This window comes from Sphaeroforma arctica, assembly GCF_001186125.1.
Source record: "Sphaeroforma arctica JP610 unplaced genomic scaffold supercont1.1212, whole genome shotgun sequence".
Taxonomy (NCBI): domain Eukaryota; class Ichthyosporea; order Ichthyophonida; genus Sphaeroforma; species Sphaeroforma arctica.
The window spans coordinates 4,385-19,632 of NW_014039346.1; the positions used below are offsets into that span (position 1 = coordinate 4,385).

At 41.1% G+C, this 15,248-nt stretch overlaps 2 protein-coding genes across 3 annotated transcripts; both read left to right on the forward strand.

Annotated features, from left to right (window-relative positions):
• Positions 1–2,911: 2,911 nt before the first annotated feature.
• On the forward strand, positions 2,912–7,429 carry SARC_10338. Of its 2 annotated transcripts, none has more exons than XM_014295622.1 (5): positions 2,912–2,983; positions 4,128–4,392; positions 5,954–6,154; positions 6,988–7,036; positions 7,220–7,429. In XM_014295622.1, exons 2-4 carry the CDS (start codon positions 4,154–4,156, stop codon positions 6,995–6,997), a joined length of 450 nt encoding a protein of 149 aa, XP_014151097.1. In that variant the 5' UTR covers positions 2,912–2,983; positions 4,128–4,153; the 3' UTR covers positions 6,998–7,036; positions 7,220–7,429. The 2 variants fall into 2 exon arrangements, with proteins under 2 accessions (XP_014151097.1, XP_014151096.1); XM_014295621.1 differs by lacking the exon at positions 2,912–2,983 and adding an exon at positions 3,115–3,177.
• Positions 7,430–11,111: 3,682 nt separating this feature from the next.
• SARC_10339 (CMGC/DYRK/DYRK2 protein kinase) lies at positions 11,112–14,432 on the forward strand. The gene is made up of 4 exons (XM_014295623.1): positions 11,112–11,484; positions 11,789–12,263; positions 12,477–13,008; positions 13,133–14,432. The coding sequence occupies exons 1-4, from the start codon at positions 11,441–11,443 to the stop codon at positions 13,642–13,644; spliced, it is 1,563 nt and encodes a 520-aa protein (XP_014151098.1). The 5' UTR covers positions 11,112–11,440; the 3' UTR covers positions 13,645–14,432.
• Positions 14,433–15,248: the final 816 nt, after the last annotated feature.

The following is a 15,248-nucleotide window of genomic DNA, read 5'->3' on the forward strand; positions in this document are numbered from 1 at the left end:
CTATTGGCAGTCCTGAACCAACCCATAATGTACAACCTTAGTCGTATTCTGCTACTTTCATATCACCGCTATTGCGCGTTATAGTACGTTGGAACGATTGGCTTGCCCTGACAGGTAAGGTACCCATGGTTTCGATATTGTCAACCAACAATGAACAATGCATGTCGAAGGAGATCGACTTTGCGCATAGTTTACATTAATACCTCTTGTTTCTCAACCCTGGTTGGACAGCTGAGGTATTCCTGGTCAAAAACTCTGAAACCCAGACGGTACCCAATTAAATTGCGTTTTACTTCATGTGCAAAAAAAGAAGGAAAAAAATAGTGCGCTCTGGAAGGTTGTGTACTCCGATTTTAGATTTTTATCAAGCAGGAACCGGCTCTTTCATAGCCATACAAGAAGGCAATGGTTCTTAATTTAAAGCAGTAAAACCCCCTCATGTTATATATATAAAAACAGCAGACAAGTGACACTCAAACAGTGCAAAAACTGCAGACTCGAGACTGCTAGTGCAGACCTGCAGACTGCAAGAGCAGTGTAAACTCTACTACTAGTAGTAACCAAGTTAAAGGCTCATACAACTTCCTACTGATTACAGTCAGTGCTGCATGTCATTTAAACGCCATAGCAGTATTTTCTCGTGATACTTCAGGTAGTATTATAATATGGTGATACTGTTAGTAATTTTGTATCGCGATAGAATTCGAGGGAAGCGCACTCAATTTCAGCTTGAACTGTATACATATATAAAGCAATTAAGCAACCACGATTTCTCTATACTTTGTGATTACTATCATTCGATTGCACTGACGTAGTGTGACTGCTATCATTCGTTTACTGCAACATAGTGGTATTCAAGTACATAGCTTTCATGCATTCATATCCCATGAATTATGCAAAATGTCCCTAATCGCTTATTCGGGTGTAGAGGACGTGCATATTATTTTGACACCACTTTTCCTTTAGCGAGAGTTTATTCGAAAAAGAACGAATTAATACTGGCCTGAGGCCCTTCCTCTGAATATACCTGGTGATGCCTTACCTGATAAGATGTCGAAATTTAAACCGATGCATATTATATATAATGACGCAAACCAGATAAAACTCAAAAATTCTTGATATTAAATACTCGTCAGATCGGCGTTCATAACCACATTAGGCAATGATATGCTATCACCTGCGAGATGCTATCCCCTGCAAATAAACTATAAAAGGTGTATCCTCATAAAGAGATTGTGTATATTGCAAGACAGATGATGAAGCACGCGTGTGCGACATGCCAAGGCGGTGATCACGAGACCATCAAGAGCCAATTCGACTACCGTGTACTATAGTATATACTGGTGGAGACCGTTATAAAGGAGAGAACTTGCGATTTTTATGTGGATATTAAACTAACCGTTGTCTTTAATTTCAAGGACACCAGATCATCGACTTTTTTTTTGATCTCATCCGCAACCACCATTTGTATCCGTATTTTTTAAACCACCCCGTCCATACCCTTAATAATTTGAAATTGCGATAATAAGTACCCCCCCCCCCCCCCCCCCCGGTTACGATTTTGTGATCCAAAGCTAGTATACACTATCCCTACCTTCAGACAATACACTGAATGGAAAAACGTCGGCATATAAGTGGATAGTGGTGAGACTGTTAAATGTGTATCTGTAGAACTTATGAGATATTTAGTAGGCAATCACACGCTATCAGACTCTTAGAGACTCTAGAGAGAGAGTCGTATTTAGTTACTCTGCCCATCAACGGCCAGAGCCTTCTTCTAAATCAGACAGGCCCGCAAAGGGCATATTAGCCATCAGGCATCAAGTCATCAAGTGACACCAACCCAACCTACCCAGGTCCCAGGAGAGATAATATGTATATATATATATTTTTAAATACAGAACAATTAAAGACGTCAAATTACAACAGTTGTGTCGTCAATCTCTTGGGAATAATCAATAATCATTCTCATTGGACATAGATCGGCTGTATTTATAAATATGTGTATTTGTGCAAGGCCCACTGGATTTAGATTTTAGGGTCTCGCTACTAGTCCTCTACAACTATTTACTACTACTACTTTTAGTACATAGCTTTTACAACAAATCGTAAATTTATGGCGAGTCTGAGCGAGACCCAATCCAGAGCCTTCAGAGAGTCAGCGGGCCGTGATTTGTGACTTGATATGCGACCGCAATCTGCATTTGGAAATAGCGGCGCCATCAAAAGGAAAACGGGATAGGATCTTCGCGGCTAAGATTTGTTGTTGGTTAGACTTTGAAGCCATGAATTTGCCTCTTTTTATGCCTCTGAGTCGGTGGAGTGTGGAGGACTCTTTGCGCCTTGTTTCAAGTTTTGAAGAAGGAAAACTTCACACACTACTAGACAAGAGAGAAGTCTCTAATAAAAGCGGAAAAGCCTTAACTCCCCTCTTCTTGGCCCGCCTCGGTCTCGCTGGTCTCGCCAGTCGCCGCTTATGCGTCACCGTGCAGTGGCGGCAGTGCGGCTGTGACTCCGTGGCTCTGTCTTTGCAGTCTCTGGCTCTCTGCACTCTTCAGTCTTAGACAACAGTGCAGGACTGCAGAGTGCAGTCTGCAGGGACATTTTATTATTATGTCCTATTTTTGTTTTATTTTTTTATATACAAACTATTGTACAAAACAAAAGCTAAACGTATTTTAATCCGTTATTAATTCGATATATATACAAAAACTTTTATAAACATATATGTATAACGTTTCTATTGCCCGTTTTTGGGAGAAAATTATAGTCATCGAAATGGGGGCTCCAGAAAAACAAACAATTCCGGTTTTTCAGCAGTGGAGTTTTCACTTTTCAGTTTACGACATTCTCGGATAAATGGCTTCTAAAGGGCCAAGCGGGTGTGTCGCGGGGTACCTACAATTTCAGACGAGCCGCGACAACTCGATTATATCCCCACAAGCGAAAGAAACAAACACAGAACGTTCGCACAGGTACGAAGGTATGCTTGGGAAACTGTCCCTGTGCTTCAACCTGTGTGTGCGTATGCACTTGTTTGGTCACGCCGTTATGTGTGAGCGTGATCGTAAATATACTCTCATACGCCTCTATCGCATCATATTTATTATGGCGAAATTATATGCCTTTTCAGCGATTCTTTGCACCCATTACTTCTATTACAGTGTGTTGCAAAACGTAAGGCATCGGTGCATTCAGTTGTTATTGTTGGATCTGAAATCTTACATGTATGCGCGTGTTGAGTGTTGTGGCCAGTGTCGTATTATATATTAAAAACAAGCTGATGCTTTTCCAGTCGACATTACTTTGGAATTTGCTTCGCGTAGTTGGAATTTGCTTCGTGTAGTTTGAAAATGGCGCGATGTCTCTAGGTCTGCGTCCTTGACAACTTTAGGTTACAGAAGAATTAAACTATCGTATACACGCATATATATGTATGTATTCATGTATGTATACGTGTATATGTATGTATACGTGTATATGTATGTATTCATGTATGTATATATGTGTGTGTGCGCGTGTGCACGTGTGTTTGTGTATATATTGATACTTGTATATGTATATATATGCACGTGTGTGTGTGTACTTATGTATATACACGCATACATGTATGTATATCAAAACATACATATGTATAGATATTTATATGTGTGTGTGTGTGCTGATGTTCCTTCAGGTATCTCATGTATCTGTATGTAGTATTTTGGTCGATATAAGGCTTCCCTTTCATTTGTACTTGTATATATTATCATGTATATATTATATATGTGTGTGTGCATGTATGTATGTATATGTATATAGATGGATGTATAAGTCTGTGTATTCATATGAAGGCATCCGGCAAATATTTCAATAAATATTGGAATACATCTAAATTAGTATCATGGCCAAAGATATAAGCCAGTTCACCCGCTTTAGCTATCATTCCTTGAGTTTTCGTGCCGGTGAATATTTAACTTGCGGCAATAATGTGCGTTCGTACTGGTTTTGGTTTCTCTTTGTTTACAGCTATTTCGTTATGCAGTGTATAAAATACAGACTATAGAAACACTCCCCCAGCGTGGAAGAGTTTTCGCTCATTTTGACATTAACACCCCGTATTTACCTGTCTTCTTTGCGGTTCACAGTTCGCATACATATATATATATACACAATGGCTTTGAAGAGAATCAGCAAGGAACTCAGAGATCTCGAGAGAGACCCTCCCGCCAACTGCAGTGCAGGGCCCGTGGGTGACGATCTATTTCACTGGCAAGCAACCATTATGGGTCCCCCCGACTCTCCATACCAAGGCGGCGTGTTCTTCTTGAGCACCCACTTCCCCACAGATTACCCATTCAAGCCACCTAAAGTGCAGTTTACCACGCGCATCTACCATCCCAATATTAATAGGTATGCCTGTCGTTCTGAGCGGTTGTGTTCGGGATTACCTTTTTGGGTCTGTAAACCTAGATGCATCTCGTTGTATGCGTACTGGAAGTTACGTCGTCGTTACAGACATACGGTTCTTCTAGAAGAGTTTATTGTTGATTTTGTGCGATTGTATGCCTTTCATGTTTGTCATATCAAGAGTATGTGTATGAGTTCAATAGATCAACTCAATCGAATCGGAACCAAAGTTTTATCGAGTCGTATATCGTTTGGGCTTGTTTTTAGCGCGTTTGATACATTTGGATATAGAGTGCCTCAATAAAGCTTGGGACATATCAAGTAATCTTTAACTGACCTGTCGATAGTTATTATAGTCGCAAGGTGGCAAGATCAAGCTCGCGTCACGCAGTATACGAACCTCAAGATCCGAGATATATACCATAGTGTTTTGTATTTTGTCTTATAAATGGTGTATTTCTGTGTACTAAATTTAGATATAAACCTAAGTACTTTGAAACATTAAATTGGCTTTTGGTGCGCAAATATCCTAGCATGCGTGCCTTGTTCTATTCGGATAGCTAAGTTGGGGAACTGACAATCGTACTTCAAAATCCCGTCATTTGTCACGATCATGGCTCGTATACGTTTACTTCCTACTCTTCTGTGGCTCTACTATGGTATAGTAATTGTGGTCTATTCTTAGGATAAGTGATTCGGCTTGATCATCATCTGCTACGCATCAGGATGTTTTGCAATGGCTTAACTGTCTAGTCCTCATATATTCATGTGTTTTAGTTGAGTTGTATTTGGCAATGGAGTATTCGTCCGATGTTGATTCTTTATATCCGCTTTTTTGTTTTAGTGCTAAGCTCCGTTGTGCAAGAGTTTGATTGTTGTAAGAAGTCTATTTCCGTCTGATGCTGGTTTGTGGTTACGGTCGATGTTCGTTAATTGAACATGATCTACGTGTTCAAACCAATTTGTGCGTGGCCTGAATTCGCGAGTTGTTCATTGCAAATCAATACCGAACGTCTTTGCTGTGCAACCCCAATTGATAAGTTGTTGTATCTCTGAGGTTTGGAGTTCCAATACCCATGGTTAATGATATATTTAAAGCTTAAGCGTAATTGTCTGGCTGTCTTTCTATTCTGGCGCCCGCTTCATCTGCGACTCTGCTGGCATGGATTCCATTGTCAAACATTGAAGTATATGTGTATATTTGATTCCTATGGACGACGCGAACGTAATGCTATACTTCTCTGGTTATCAATAGCGGTACCTAGTAAATAACAACATGTGGCTGACGGTCTACGCTTGGATCCACGCCTGGATAGTATGCCTTTTCTAGTACAGTCGACCTTCCTATGTACTAGGACGTGAGCGTGTGGTTCAGCAGCCAGCTAGCTTATATACGTATATGAGTCATACGGGTCAGGATGTCCTTCTCGCCGTATACATTATATTTCACACCCGAATGTATAGTACCAGTTCCATTTCGATACAGTGAGCTTCAAATAAGTCGCACCCATATTGCTAGTTCGAGTCACTCATCTGTTATTTCGTCCTTCTCTTTCACCTGCAGCAATGGATCCATCTGTCTGGATATTCTAAGAGATCAATGGAGTCCCGCCCTTACTGTGTCGAAGGTGTTACTGTCTATATGCTCCTTGTTGACAGATGCGAACCCCGATGACCCTCTAGTACCCGAGATTGCGCACACCTACAAACAAGACCGAACTAAATACAACGCCACAGCTAGAGAATGGACCCGTAAATATGCTATGTATGTTATTTTGATTTATTTTCATGTGGGATGGGCGCTTGTGCGTTCTTTTTGTGTATAACCGAGGATATAGTTCTACGTTATGTGCTATTTTTGATATCGAAGTCTTTTGTACTGCACTGCCTGTTTTCTGCCCCTGCCGTGTTTTCTGTCTATACTTCTTGAATTGGCAAGCAAGCGTTTTGGGGGGGGGCTTAGATACAACGCCACATCTAGAGGCTAGTCCCGTAAAATGCCATGTATATAATCCTTTTATGTTCTATTATCGGGTGGGATGGGCGCCTGTGCGTTGTCATGTATATAGTTCTACGTCGTCGTTCATTTTTGGTATTGAAGTCTGATGTTGTCTGCATTACGCCCCTGTGTTGCCCTGTCTATGTTTATTGAATAGGTAAGCAAGTATTTTTTTTAGGGCCATCAGGTTGTCACGTGGTCTGCCTACCTTACCTCCTCTTAATTGTCTTTCTGTTTTGATCCTTGTCTAATCACGTGTTGGTATGAACACCCTGGTGACGCGACGGTCCATATAACATTTGCGGTGGTGTTTATATCACCAGTAGTGTCCTGTTTGACTACACCTTGTTCTCGGAAGATTCATCCGTAGTGTTGTTTCATATATTTGATACCATGCCATATTGTTGCTTTGATCCTGGATCTTCGCAGAAGGTGTTGCGAACTAATGGGTAGCTCCGTTAATTTTGCACTGAATATACTGTTTCAGTTTGGTCTGAAGTTATAGCAGCCCACTTCATTTTCTTTTTTGTCCTGTTTCTCATGATTTACTTTCACGGCAGAAAATTAACTGTTCATCATGTAACATCTATACATCTCAGGGGCCAGTAAAAGCTTTAAACATACCACTGAGATAAGGTTCGCACACAAGTATGTACCGTGAGTCAACATGTCCGCATACATTCTCTCTGTGTGTGTACTGTCAATATGTAGATCGGGCCATGTGTCATGTCTGATTCAGTTTGTCGTTTCTTTCTATTTCTATATCGCACTTGAGTAAATATCCTGTCTCTGATGTTCTTCTGTTTTGATCACTACCTTTATTATAAACAGGGGCAACTAAGTGTGAAGCGAGGTCGTAGAGTTGCTCTTATGCTGATGTATGTGCAAAACCAAGCAAGGCCTGGGCGTGCAACAGAAGGGCCAAGCTATTCCGGATTGGTTCCGGGGGTGGTAATCACAGGCTAGGCTTCGATTACCCTACTGTAAAAAAAACTCTACGGATTAACGAATTGTCTTGCATAAATATAAGCACTTAGAAAATTGTGGCCTTTCATCTTATTTGTTAAGAATCTCGTTAGCATCTTACCATTCCCCCTTTTTCGAGTGTCACTGCAGTGTGAGGTATTGTAACTATTCTAAAGCATTTCAATGTTTTTGTATTTGTTCAGTTTTCATGAGTTTAGGCTTAATATATATTATATATAAATATGCAATCAATGTATAACATATGTATGAAGCCTTCTCATAACTTGCAGTTTAGGTAATTTTGAGATTTCAGTACTTTTGCAGCAGGTCTGTTGTAAATCCTGTCAAATTTAACTCGTCGGAAGCTGCTGTTCTATCACCGATAGATATCACACCTTGCCTTGCCAAACGGTGTTCTATACTACCGAGTTGGTCTGGTTGTTCACATTAACATATGCTTCAGTGTCAGAGTAGTGTTAACTGTCCTATATTGACTGATCATAACGGTTGCCCAGAATCACGAGTGAGACTAGAGGGACTACCAGAGCTCGATTTGTATGTTTAACAGCAGTGATCCAGGGCTTACATGGGTATATCTGTATGCATGCATTTAGCTGATGAAATTCATCCGCTACTGAAAGTTCACCAATCAAAGCTCCAACAACATCGACTTTAGGAGTGTTTTAGCCAAGAAGTACGCATACTCAATTATTTTAATTTGACTAGCCGATACAATATTGATCTATGATCGCTATCATAGGACAAAGGCGAGAGATATTATGGTCTTTTACAATTAAGTTATCTGTACCTTGTATGGGATCTACTGACCTTGGCTTCGTATTGAGTGTGTTTTTGTAATCATACTACAAAATTATCTTTCAGCCTTCGTCTCCATAGAAAAGCATATGCACGAAATCTTTTTCATGTGTACTACGTTTGAGGATCTGCAAGCGTGGACTACCAGGGAATTAATTACAACTAGGGATTTTGCTGCACCTACATGAACGACTCTGGGGGGATTTTTTACCGTTGCACGAACTAATAAACACACCGGTTGATCACTATTGACTACGCCTGCAATTATCGATTGGCATAGTAGCAAAGTAAACCACATTTGAAGAAAATCACAATAAAAGTAAATGTATCGTATATGGGCAACTTGATTCTCGCATTGTACAATGTGCAGCCCAGTACCTATATGCTACTCTCTAGGCGCGTCAAAGACTCGCCAACTCGGAAATTACTGAGAGCAATATGTGTAATGTTGTGTAGCTGTGTAGCAAAGTTAGCATTTCATACTTATTGGCTGTTTGATCTGCATCTCCAGCTGGGAAAATAATAAAAACAAGATGCGTTCAAAAATCCTGGAATGCACTGTTGATTGTAGTATATAAAATACCACAGGTGACTGTCTCACTGAGGTGAAGCTTCAAGCTAACAGCCGTCAGGACTCAGGAGTGGCCGCTACCGAGGTTTTCAAATTGGAACACCTAGATACTACACTCTGGTAGTACGTAGGTCGTAGTGAGGTCGTAGTGAGCACTGAGTATTGAGTAAGTTATATACGTACCACAGATACATACTTGGCAATAATTGGGGCACAGGAAATTATAAATACAAACACTCGCTCACTCACACACTGACAGTTGGTTAGTTGGCAGTACACCAGTACACCACACAATACATACTGATGTACTTGTTACTACACAACACAAGGGCGAGTGAAGAGAGAATAGCTCATGAATATTTACGTGACTCGCGAAGTGTCTGTTTTTTTTTCAAAATAAAAACAGTAAAAGTTGTGAACACATATTTTGATGAAAACAGTAAAGTAAAACTTCATAAATTTTTATATGCAAATGCAAAACCCAAGGAGCGGAGTAACTCTCAGTTTTTTTAATATATATCAAAAAAAAATGTAGATCACTTTCCAAATTTAAAATTCGACCGAAACAAATCAAACAATTGAATATTTTATAGTTGATGTTATTCCAGAAACACAGAACGCTTCGAAACGACTTAAAAAATTTAAAAAACTATTTCTATTTTGGGTATATTTCTATCGCAAATATTCTGTCACCACCCAACAGTCACGTCACCTGTCACCCCCGCCATCGAAATAGGGGTTTAAACTTTATATGTCAAATTTAGAACACCATTTTGGATTCCAGATTTCGAAAACATTGAAATCAGGGACTACACATAGGAGTTTGTGGAATCAATGCCCAACCCGAATTAAAAGACCTATTTAAGGATTGAAGACAGTAAAAGCTTCTGAAAGAATGTGGAATACTATGCAAAACCCAAACTTTTTCCAAAACAAACTTGTCACTCTATAATAAAAGCTTAAACCGTATATCGCAAACTATTGGCTATAACGCATACCGTAGTGTGCAATACGCGGTGCAGAACGAATTGAAATCAAGGATTCAAGAAACAGTCCAAATAAACAAGTCGAACTCATTTCTCCGCAACGGAATTAATCGGGAACTCCGATTTGGCAAGCCTCGTATTGCATTATTGTTTTACTAATTACATTACTCGTACTGGTTTTATTTTTTTAGCCATTTTATTAGAAAAAAGTTTAAAAGTCCCCGTTCAAGACTTCATAAGAGGCATGCATAGCCCATTAGCCCTCCTAAAAAAAGACAGGGAGGCTACATCGAAAAGTCCACAGAGTCCAAGACTCGAAAGTCGAAGGAGAAAGGACCAACTTCTGGCCCACAAGTGAGAAGTCCCGCCCCTAACCGCCTATTAAACCCCGTCCTGTGACTCTAGTACTCATTCTACTACTAGTAGAGTGTGAGAAAGTGAGTGCGTCAGTCGGGACTTGGGCCCGGGAGCCCTGGCCTAAATCATTGATGTGGATCAAAATGAGCTGGATGTGGCCTAAACTCAAACTGGGGGGGTCGGGGAAGAAGGAGCACCTACACTCTTGAGTCCTAACTCACTATCTCTGCTCTCCACTCTTCGCTCCCCTATAGGCTAAGGTTATAATCCCTGTGTTTTAAAATAGCATTTTATTAAATTAAAATAGAAACTACGTCAGAATTTCAATTTGAAAGTCCCTTGGGCCCTTGGCCCTCTCTTGTGGGGAGAGCGCAGAGAGCCAGAGAAGCAGAGACGCAGAGACGCAGAGACGATGAGTCGATGACCCCTGTTTGCAGTCGCGGTCCATTTGAACAATCTTTTATACTTTTTTTTTTCGGCTTTTTTTTTCATTCTTTTTTTCAAACATAATATATAAATATAAATAGCTCATAGGGCATAGGCCCATAAATAAGGCCATAGCTTTCCCCTAGCCATAGAGGGCATAGGATGATTCACGATATTTAGGGGACTTTGTAGCAGTAAATGAGTAAATACTTATTTTGTTTTTTGAAACAAAACAAATAGAGAGAAGAACGATTCCGTTTTTGAAAATAAATTTCGATAATAAAATCGTTCGGAAGCTTTTTACTATGCTAAAATCCTGAATCCATCGTAGTCTCATAGTGAATATTTGTAATTTTGTAATGAGTCGGGCTTTGGCCTATATGATAGTAGAAGTAAACGACTTTTTGTGAAAAGCCAAAAGGTATTCGCGTTCGCTTCTGGCAGGAGCAACACGTACTGTATTTGTTGAAAACTGTAGACTTCTTGTCTCTGTGTGAAGTTGTAGGACTGGGGCCCTGGGCTGCCACTGCTGCCAGCTCTACCTTCGACGATTATAAATAAAAATACAGATACAAACAAAGCTTTCTTGAAAATGGATAAAACACCATGTAATAGTTGGCGAAAACACACTCTCTACGAGAAATTCGCATTGTATTTGATTTGATTGCTATAACTTGTTTGTGTAACGATCGTCGTAGAGAATCAGGCGAGATATAGTCTAAGGGAATAGTCAATTGTCAGGGCCAAGATCGTCTATGCTTACTTTCGAGTTGTAAGACTTTTCTTCACGCTATACATCACTGTATTTGTTACCAAGGCTGTCATCACGAGTCAGCTCAGACCTAATCACAAATTTCGCTAGAGTAGGTTGTGTGCTTTTTAAAAGCATACTCTACTCAATCAATTTCTAGCAAGATCGTGTATTCTACAATGACTCAGGGACTGGGGCTGGATCGAGGAGCCGGTGGCAATGTGTAAGTTGAACTGTTGATAGTATTTGATATTAATTTACGTTTCATTATTCCCAGTGGTATCCCTCTATCTAGTGCAAAGTTGCCTTGAGTTAGAAAGAATATTACTTGTAGCCGCCATCACAGGTATATTCCGGTAGTTTTACGGTCCCGATTGTTACATATCGGTTTGTTTTTCAGCCAAGCGGAACCCTAATACTTATCTATTCTTCTCCTTGTTCTGCACCTTGTTTGATATTGCTGCATTGAGAGTTTTTCTTCCGAACACTAATTCACATACACTTCCGATACCGTTATGAATAAACAGTGCCACTGGTGGCTTCCTGCGACATACGTTGGACTCGCTGCAGTCCCAATATAAGGATGTATCCGTAGATGCCTCGACAAATACGCAACGAGCGCCAGCACAGCCTCGCAACTATATGACTCCAGAGGAGGCTGTGGCCCGGTATGGTTCCCAGTTATCTCGACAGGAACTAGCTGAGATACACAAAGTGAAGCGTGTTTACTACTTGGGACAAAATGCAAACAAGTCAGCTCACTACCAAGGCTATGATGAGAGCAATGGAGACTATATCATCGTACTACACGACCACTTAAATTTTCGGTACGAGTTACTGGAAAGTCTTGGCAAGGGTTCATTTGGGCATGTTATGAAAGCCTACGATCACATGAATAAGCAGCTGGTTGCCGTTAAGATCATTCGAAATAAGAAGCGTTTCCACGCTCAGGCCTTGATCGAAGTTAAAGTATTAGAGCATCTGAAAAAGGAGGACTATCAGGTATGCAAGTTCAAAATGTATTCTTTTTTACAAGCACATTGTATTATCAGCCGTACTCATTCCTATACGTGGTTGCTCAGCAACGGTTGTGTATCTGCCTCTGTTTTTATTCTGGAGCGGGTCCTTGGACTAGCTGGCATTATGATGGGTGCAGGTCAAACACCGAACTTGGTTTACGTTTAACTAATTCAGCCACTTTTTTTTCCTTCGCAGAACTCGAACAATGTGGTGCACATTATCGACCACTTCTACGCACGCGATCACTTGTGCATCACTTTTGAACTACTGAGCCTGAATCTATACGAGCTGATTAAGGCCAACCGCTTTAAGGGTCTCTCTCTGAAGCTCATCATGAAGATCGGAACTCAGATTCTATCCTCCTTGTCGTTATTTGATCGACTGAATATCATACACTGTGATCTGAAGCCTGAGAATGTTTTGCTCAAGACATCGAAAACAGCCGATATCAAAGTGATTGATCTGGGTTCCTCTTGTTATTCTCAAGAAACCCTCTACTCGTATATACAATCCCGGTTCTATCGCTCGCCTGAAGTGATTCTGGGCCTACCATATGACACATCAATAGACATGTGGAGTTTCGGATGTATTCTGGCCGAGTTGTACACTGGATACCCCTTGTTCCCAGGCGAAAACGAGACGGAACAACTGGCTTATATCATGGAGGTTTACAACACGCCGCCCGAGCATCTCATTCACGAATCGACGAGGAGAGCGTCTTTCTTTGGTATGTGGCACGCACTCCACGAGTTTGAGGTTTCTTTTCTATGGGCTCGACCTAGAGATTTAATAGTAGCCGCCAATTTTTAAATATCATCGACTAAAGATTTATCCTTTGCCTTTACCTACAGAAGAGAACGGGACACCCAAGACTGTGCCCAACTCGAAGGGCAAGATACACTTCCCAAACTCCAAGTTGCTAAGCAACGTCATCAAGTGCAGAGATCAGAATTTCTTACATCTGCTCGACTGTTGCCTGACTTGGGATCCCAAAGAGCGCATCACACCCGACGATGCCATGAACCACCCCTTCTTCATCTCTCATCAGGATGCGGTGCCTCAGTCCATGTCGGCCACCCCCATATCAAGCTCACAGCACCAGTACACATCGCAGGATAGTGTCGGTGGAACCAATTCACGGGGAGGGGTAGGAGTGGTGCCCACCAATGCCCAGTCAGCCGCACAGACGATGATGCACGCGCGCCCTATGCGTGTAACGGATAAGGCGCCGCCCCAGAGTGTGCCTCGGTCGTACGCACAGCATCAACAGAGTCAACAGTACGGCTATCCGCAGCACAACACTGGCTTCACCGCTGTGTACTCGGATAGATTGCCAGCTACCCATAGGCCGCATGGATTCTAACGCTCGTAGTGGCTCTGCCAACGTTGGACCCAGCATACGTATTGTAGTGGTTCGATTTTCTATTGTTGAAGCATGCCCCTAGGAAAGGCACAGACGAGTAAGGGGCTCGCACACATTCGCGTTACAGCTGAGGTGGAATAAGCGAGGAGATGGTGGTCTGTAGCCAAACACTAGTTAGATGAACACCAGTATGCATATATCAGGGGCTCGAAGTAGTTGTAGAATAAGCTGCCAGCAGCGCACACCCTTCACGATACTATGCCCCTCATTCGGCGCTCGCATTATCTGCTATACTCAGTATATGTACATATTTTAACACGATTTAACGCAAGGCTCGCATACGGTGGTGAAACATCGGTGACGTGGGCTTTGCATAGCACGTACTTACTTCAATCCTGACCGAATGCTACGGGATTGAAGGCGTTTAATCCTCATAAGCGCATTAATTTAGTAGGCTGTGAATAGAGGAGCACGTCAGTGCAACATATCTTGCGGCCAAATCAAGTCGTCTACCAGAACATAGAACGCTTGACCGATGTTTAGACGTCGGAGCGTGACCTATCTGACAGGCGCAATTTAAATAGGATAATCTTGTAGTCATGGATGACCGCAATCCATTTTTAATGCTTTCAAAGGGAGACTTCCTGAAACCTGAGAATAAATGATTGATATTATTTTCCGTGTGTTCAATGTATCTACATTCTTTTTTTGGTTTCAATGACTGCACGTATCGCCCGTGAACTTTATTTTTGCGCTATAGATTAAATAGGTTCTCTTTTCGGTTTTGAGGCACTTGCTACAATCTGTTCCGCGAAACAGACATAACTGACACAAAATTATGTTTTAGGGACTAAAAAATCTGAATGATACATACTCGACTATTTTTTTTTAAACAAAAGTGCACGAAGGATAGGAATAAAGTAATGGTGTAGTACCACTCGCGCTCGAAAGACTGCTAGAAGCCGAAAAATAAAAGTAGAGCTGAAGTATTTACGACATAGACTTTATTCAAGTAACAGTGGAATAATAGTACTCGCATGATATAGAGACTAATTAAGTACTAACCATGCGAATAATGGTACATGCATGGCAAGAGACTATATGTACTAACCATGCGATAATGTACCGTATAGCGTTAGCTTTTATGTACATACACCTCACGGTACAGTATGGTGGAGGTTAAAGATGCATGGTGGATGAGAAATTATCTTTGGACCATGAAAACCATAGTGGCTCTTTCACGGAATTTAGAATCCTTGAATGAAAAGGCCCGATATCCCGAATGACGAGAAAAGTATCAGATTATTTTTGTAGTGATCACAGAATTTGTGTGAGCGGGAGCTCAATTCAACCACCAGAAAAAAAGCAGAGCTGTTTGCCCTTCAATATCCATATAATTACAACCTTTCCAGAGGAGGCAGGGCTCGCGCATACACAATACGGCAAAGCAGCGAGGAAAAACGATATGATGTGAGTTTGTCGAGACACAAAACCTTAGTCATTCGCGAAATAAACAACTCTACATCAGGTAACAAATATAATGTAGAAATACTTTCATACTTGCACATAAATACATAAATAACTATATATACTTATATATATAT

Coding starts and splice junctions, on each gene's coding strand:
- SARC_10338 (XM_014295622.1), top strand. CDS start 4,154: ATGGCTTTGAAGAGAATCAGCAAGGAACTCAGAGATCTCGAGAGAGAC. Junction 4,393..5,953: donor TACCATCCCAATATTAATAG/GTATGCCTGTCG, acceptor TTTCACCTGCAG/CAATGGATCCATCTGTCTGG.
- SARC_10339 (XM_014295623.1), top strand. CDS start 11,441: ATGACTCAGGGACTGGGGCTGGATCGAGGAGCCGGTGGCAATGT. Junction 11,485..11,788: donor CGAGGAGCCGGTGGCAATGT/GTAAGTTGAACT, acceptor ATGAATAAACAG/TGCCACTGGTGGCTTCCTGC. Junction 12,264..12,476: donor TGAAAAAGGAGGACTATCAG/GTATGCAAGTTC, acceptor TTTCCTTCGCAG/AACTCGAACAATGTGGTGCA.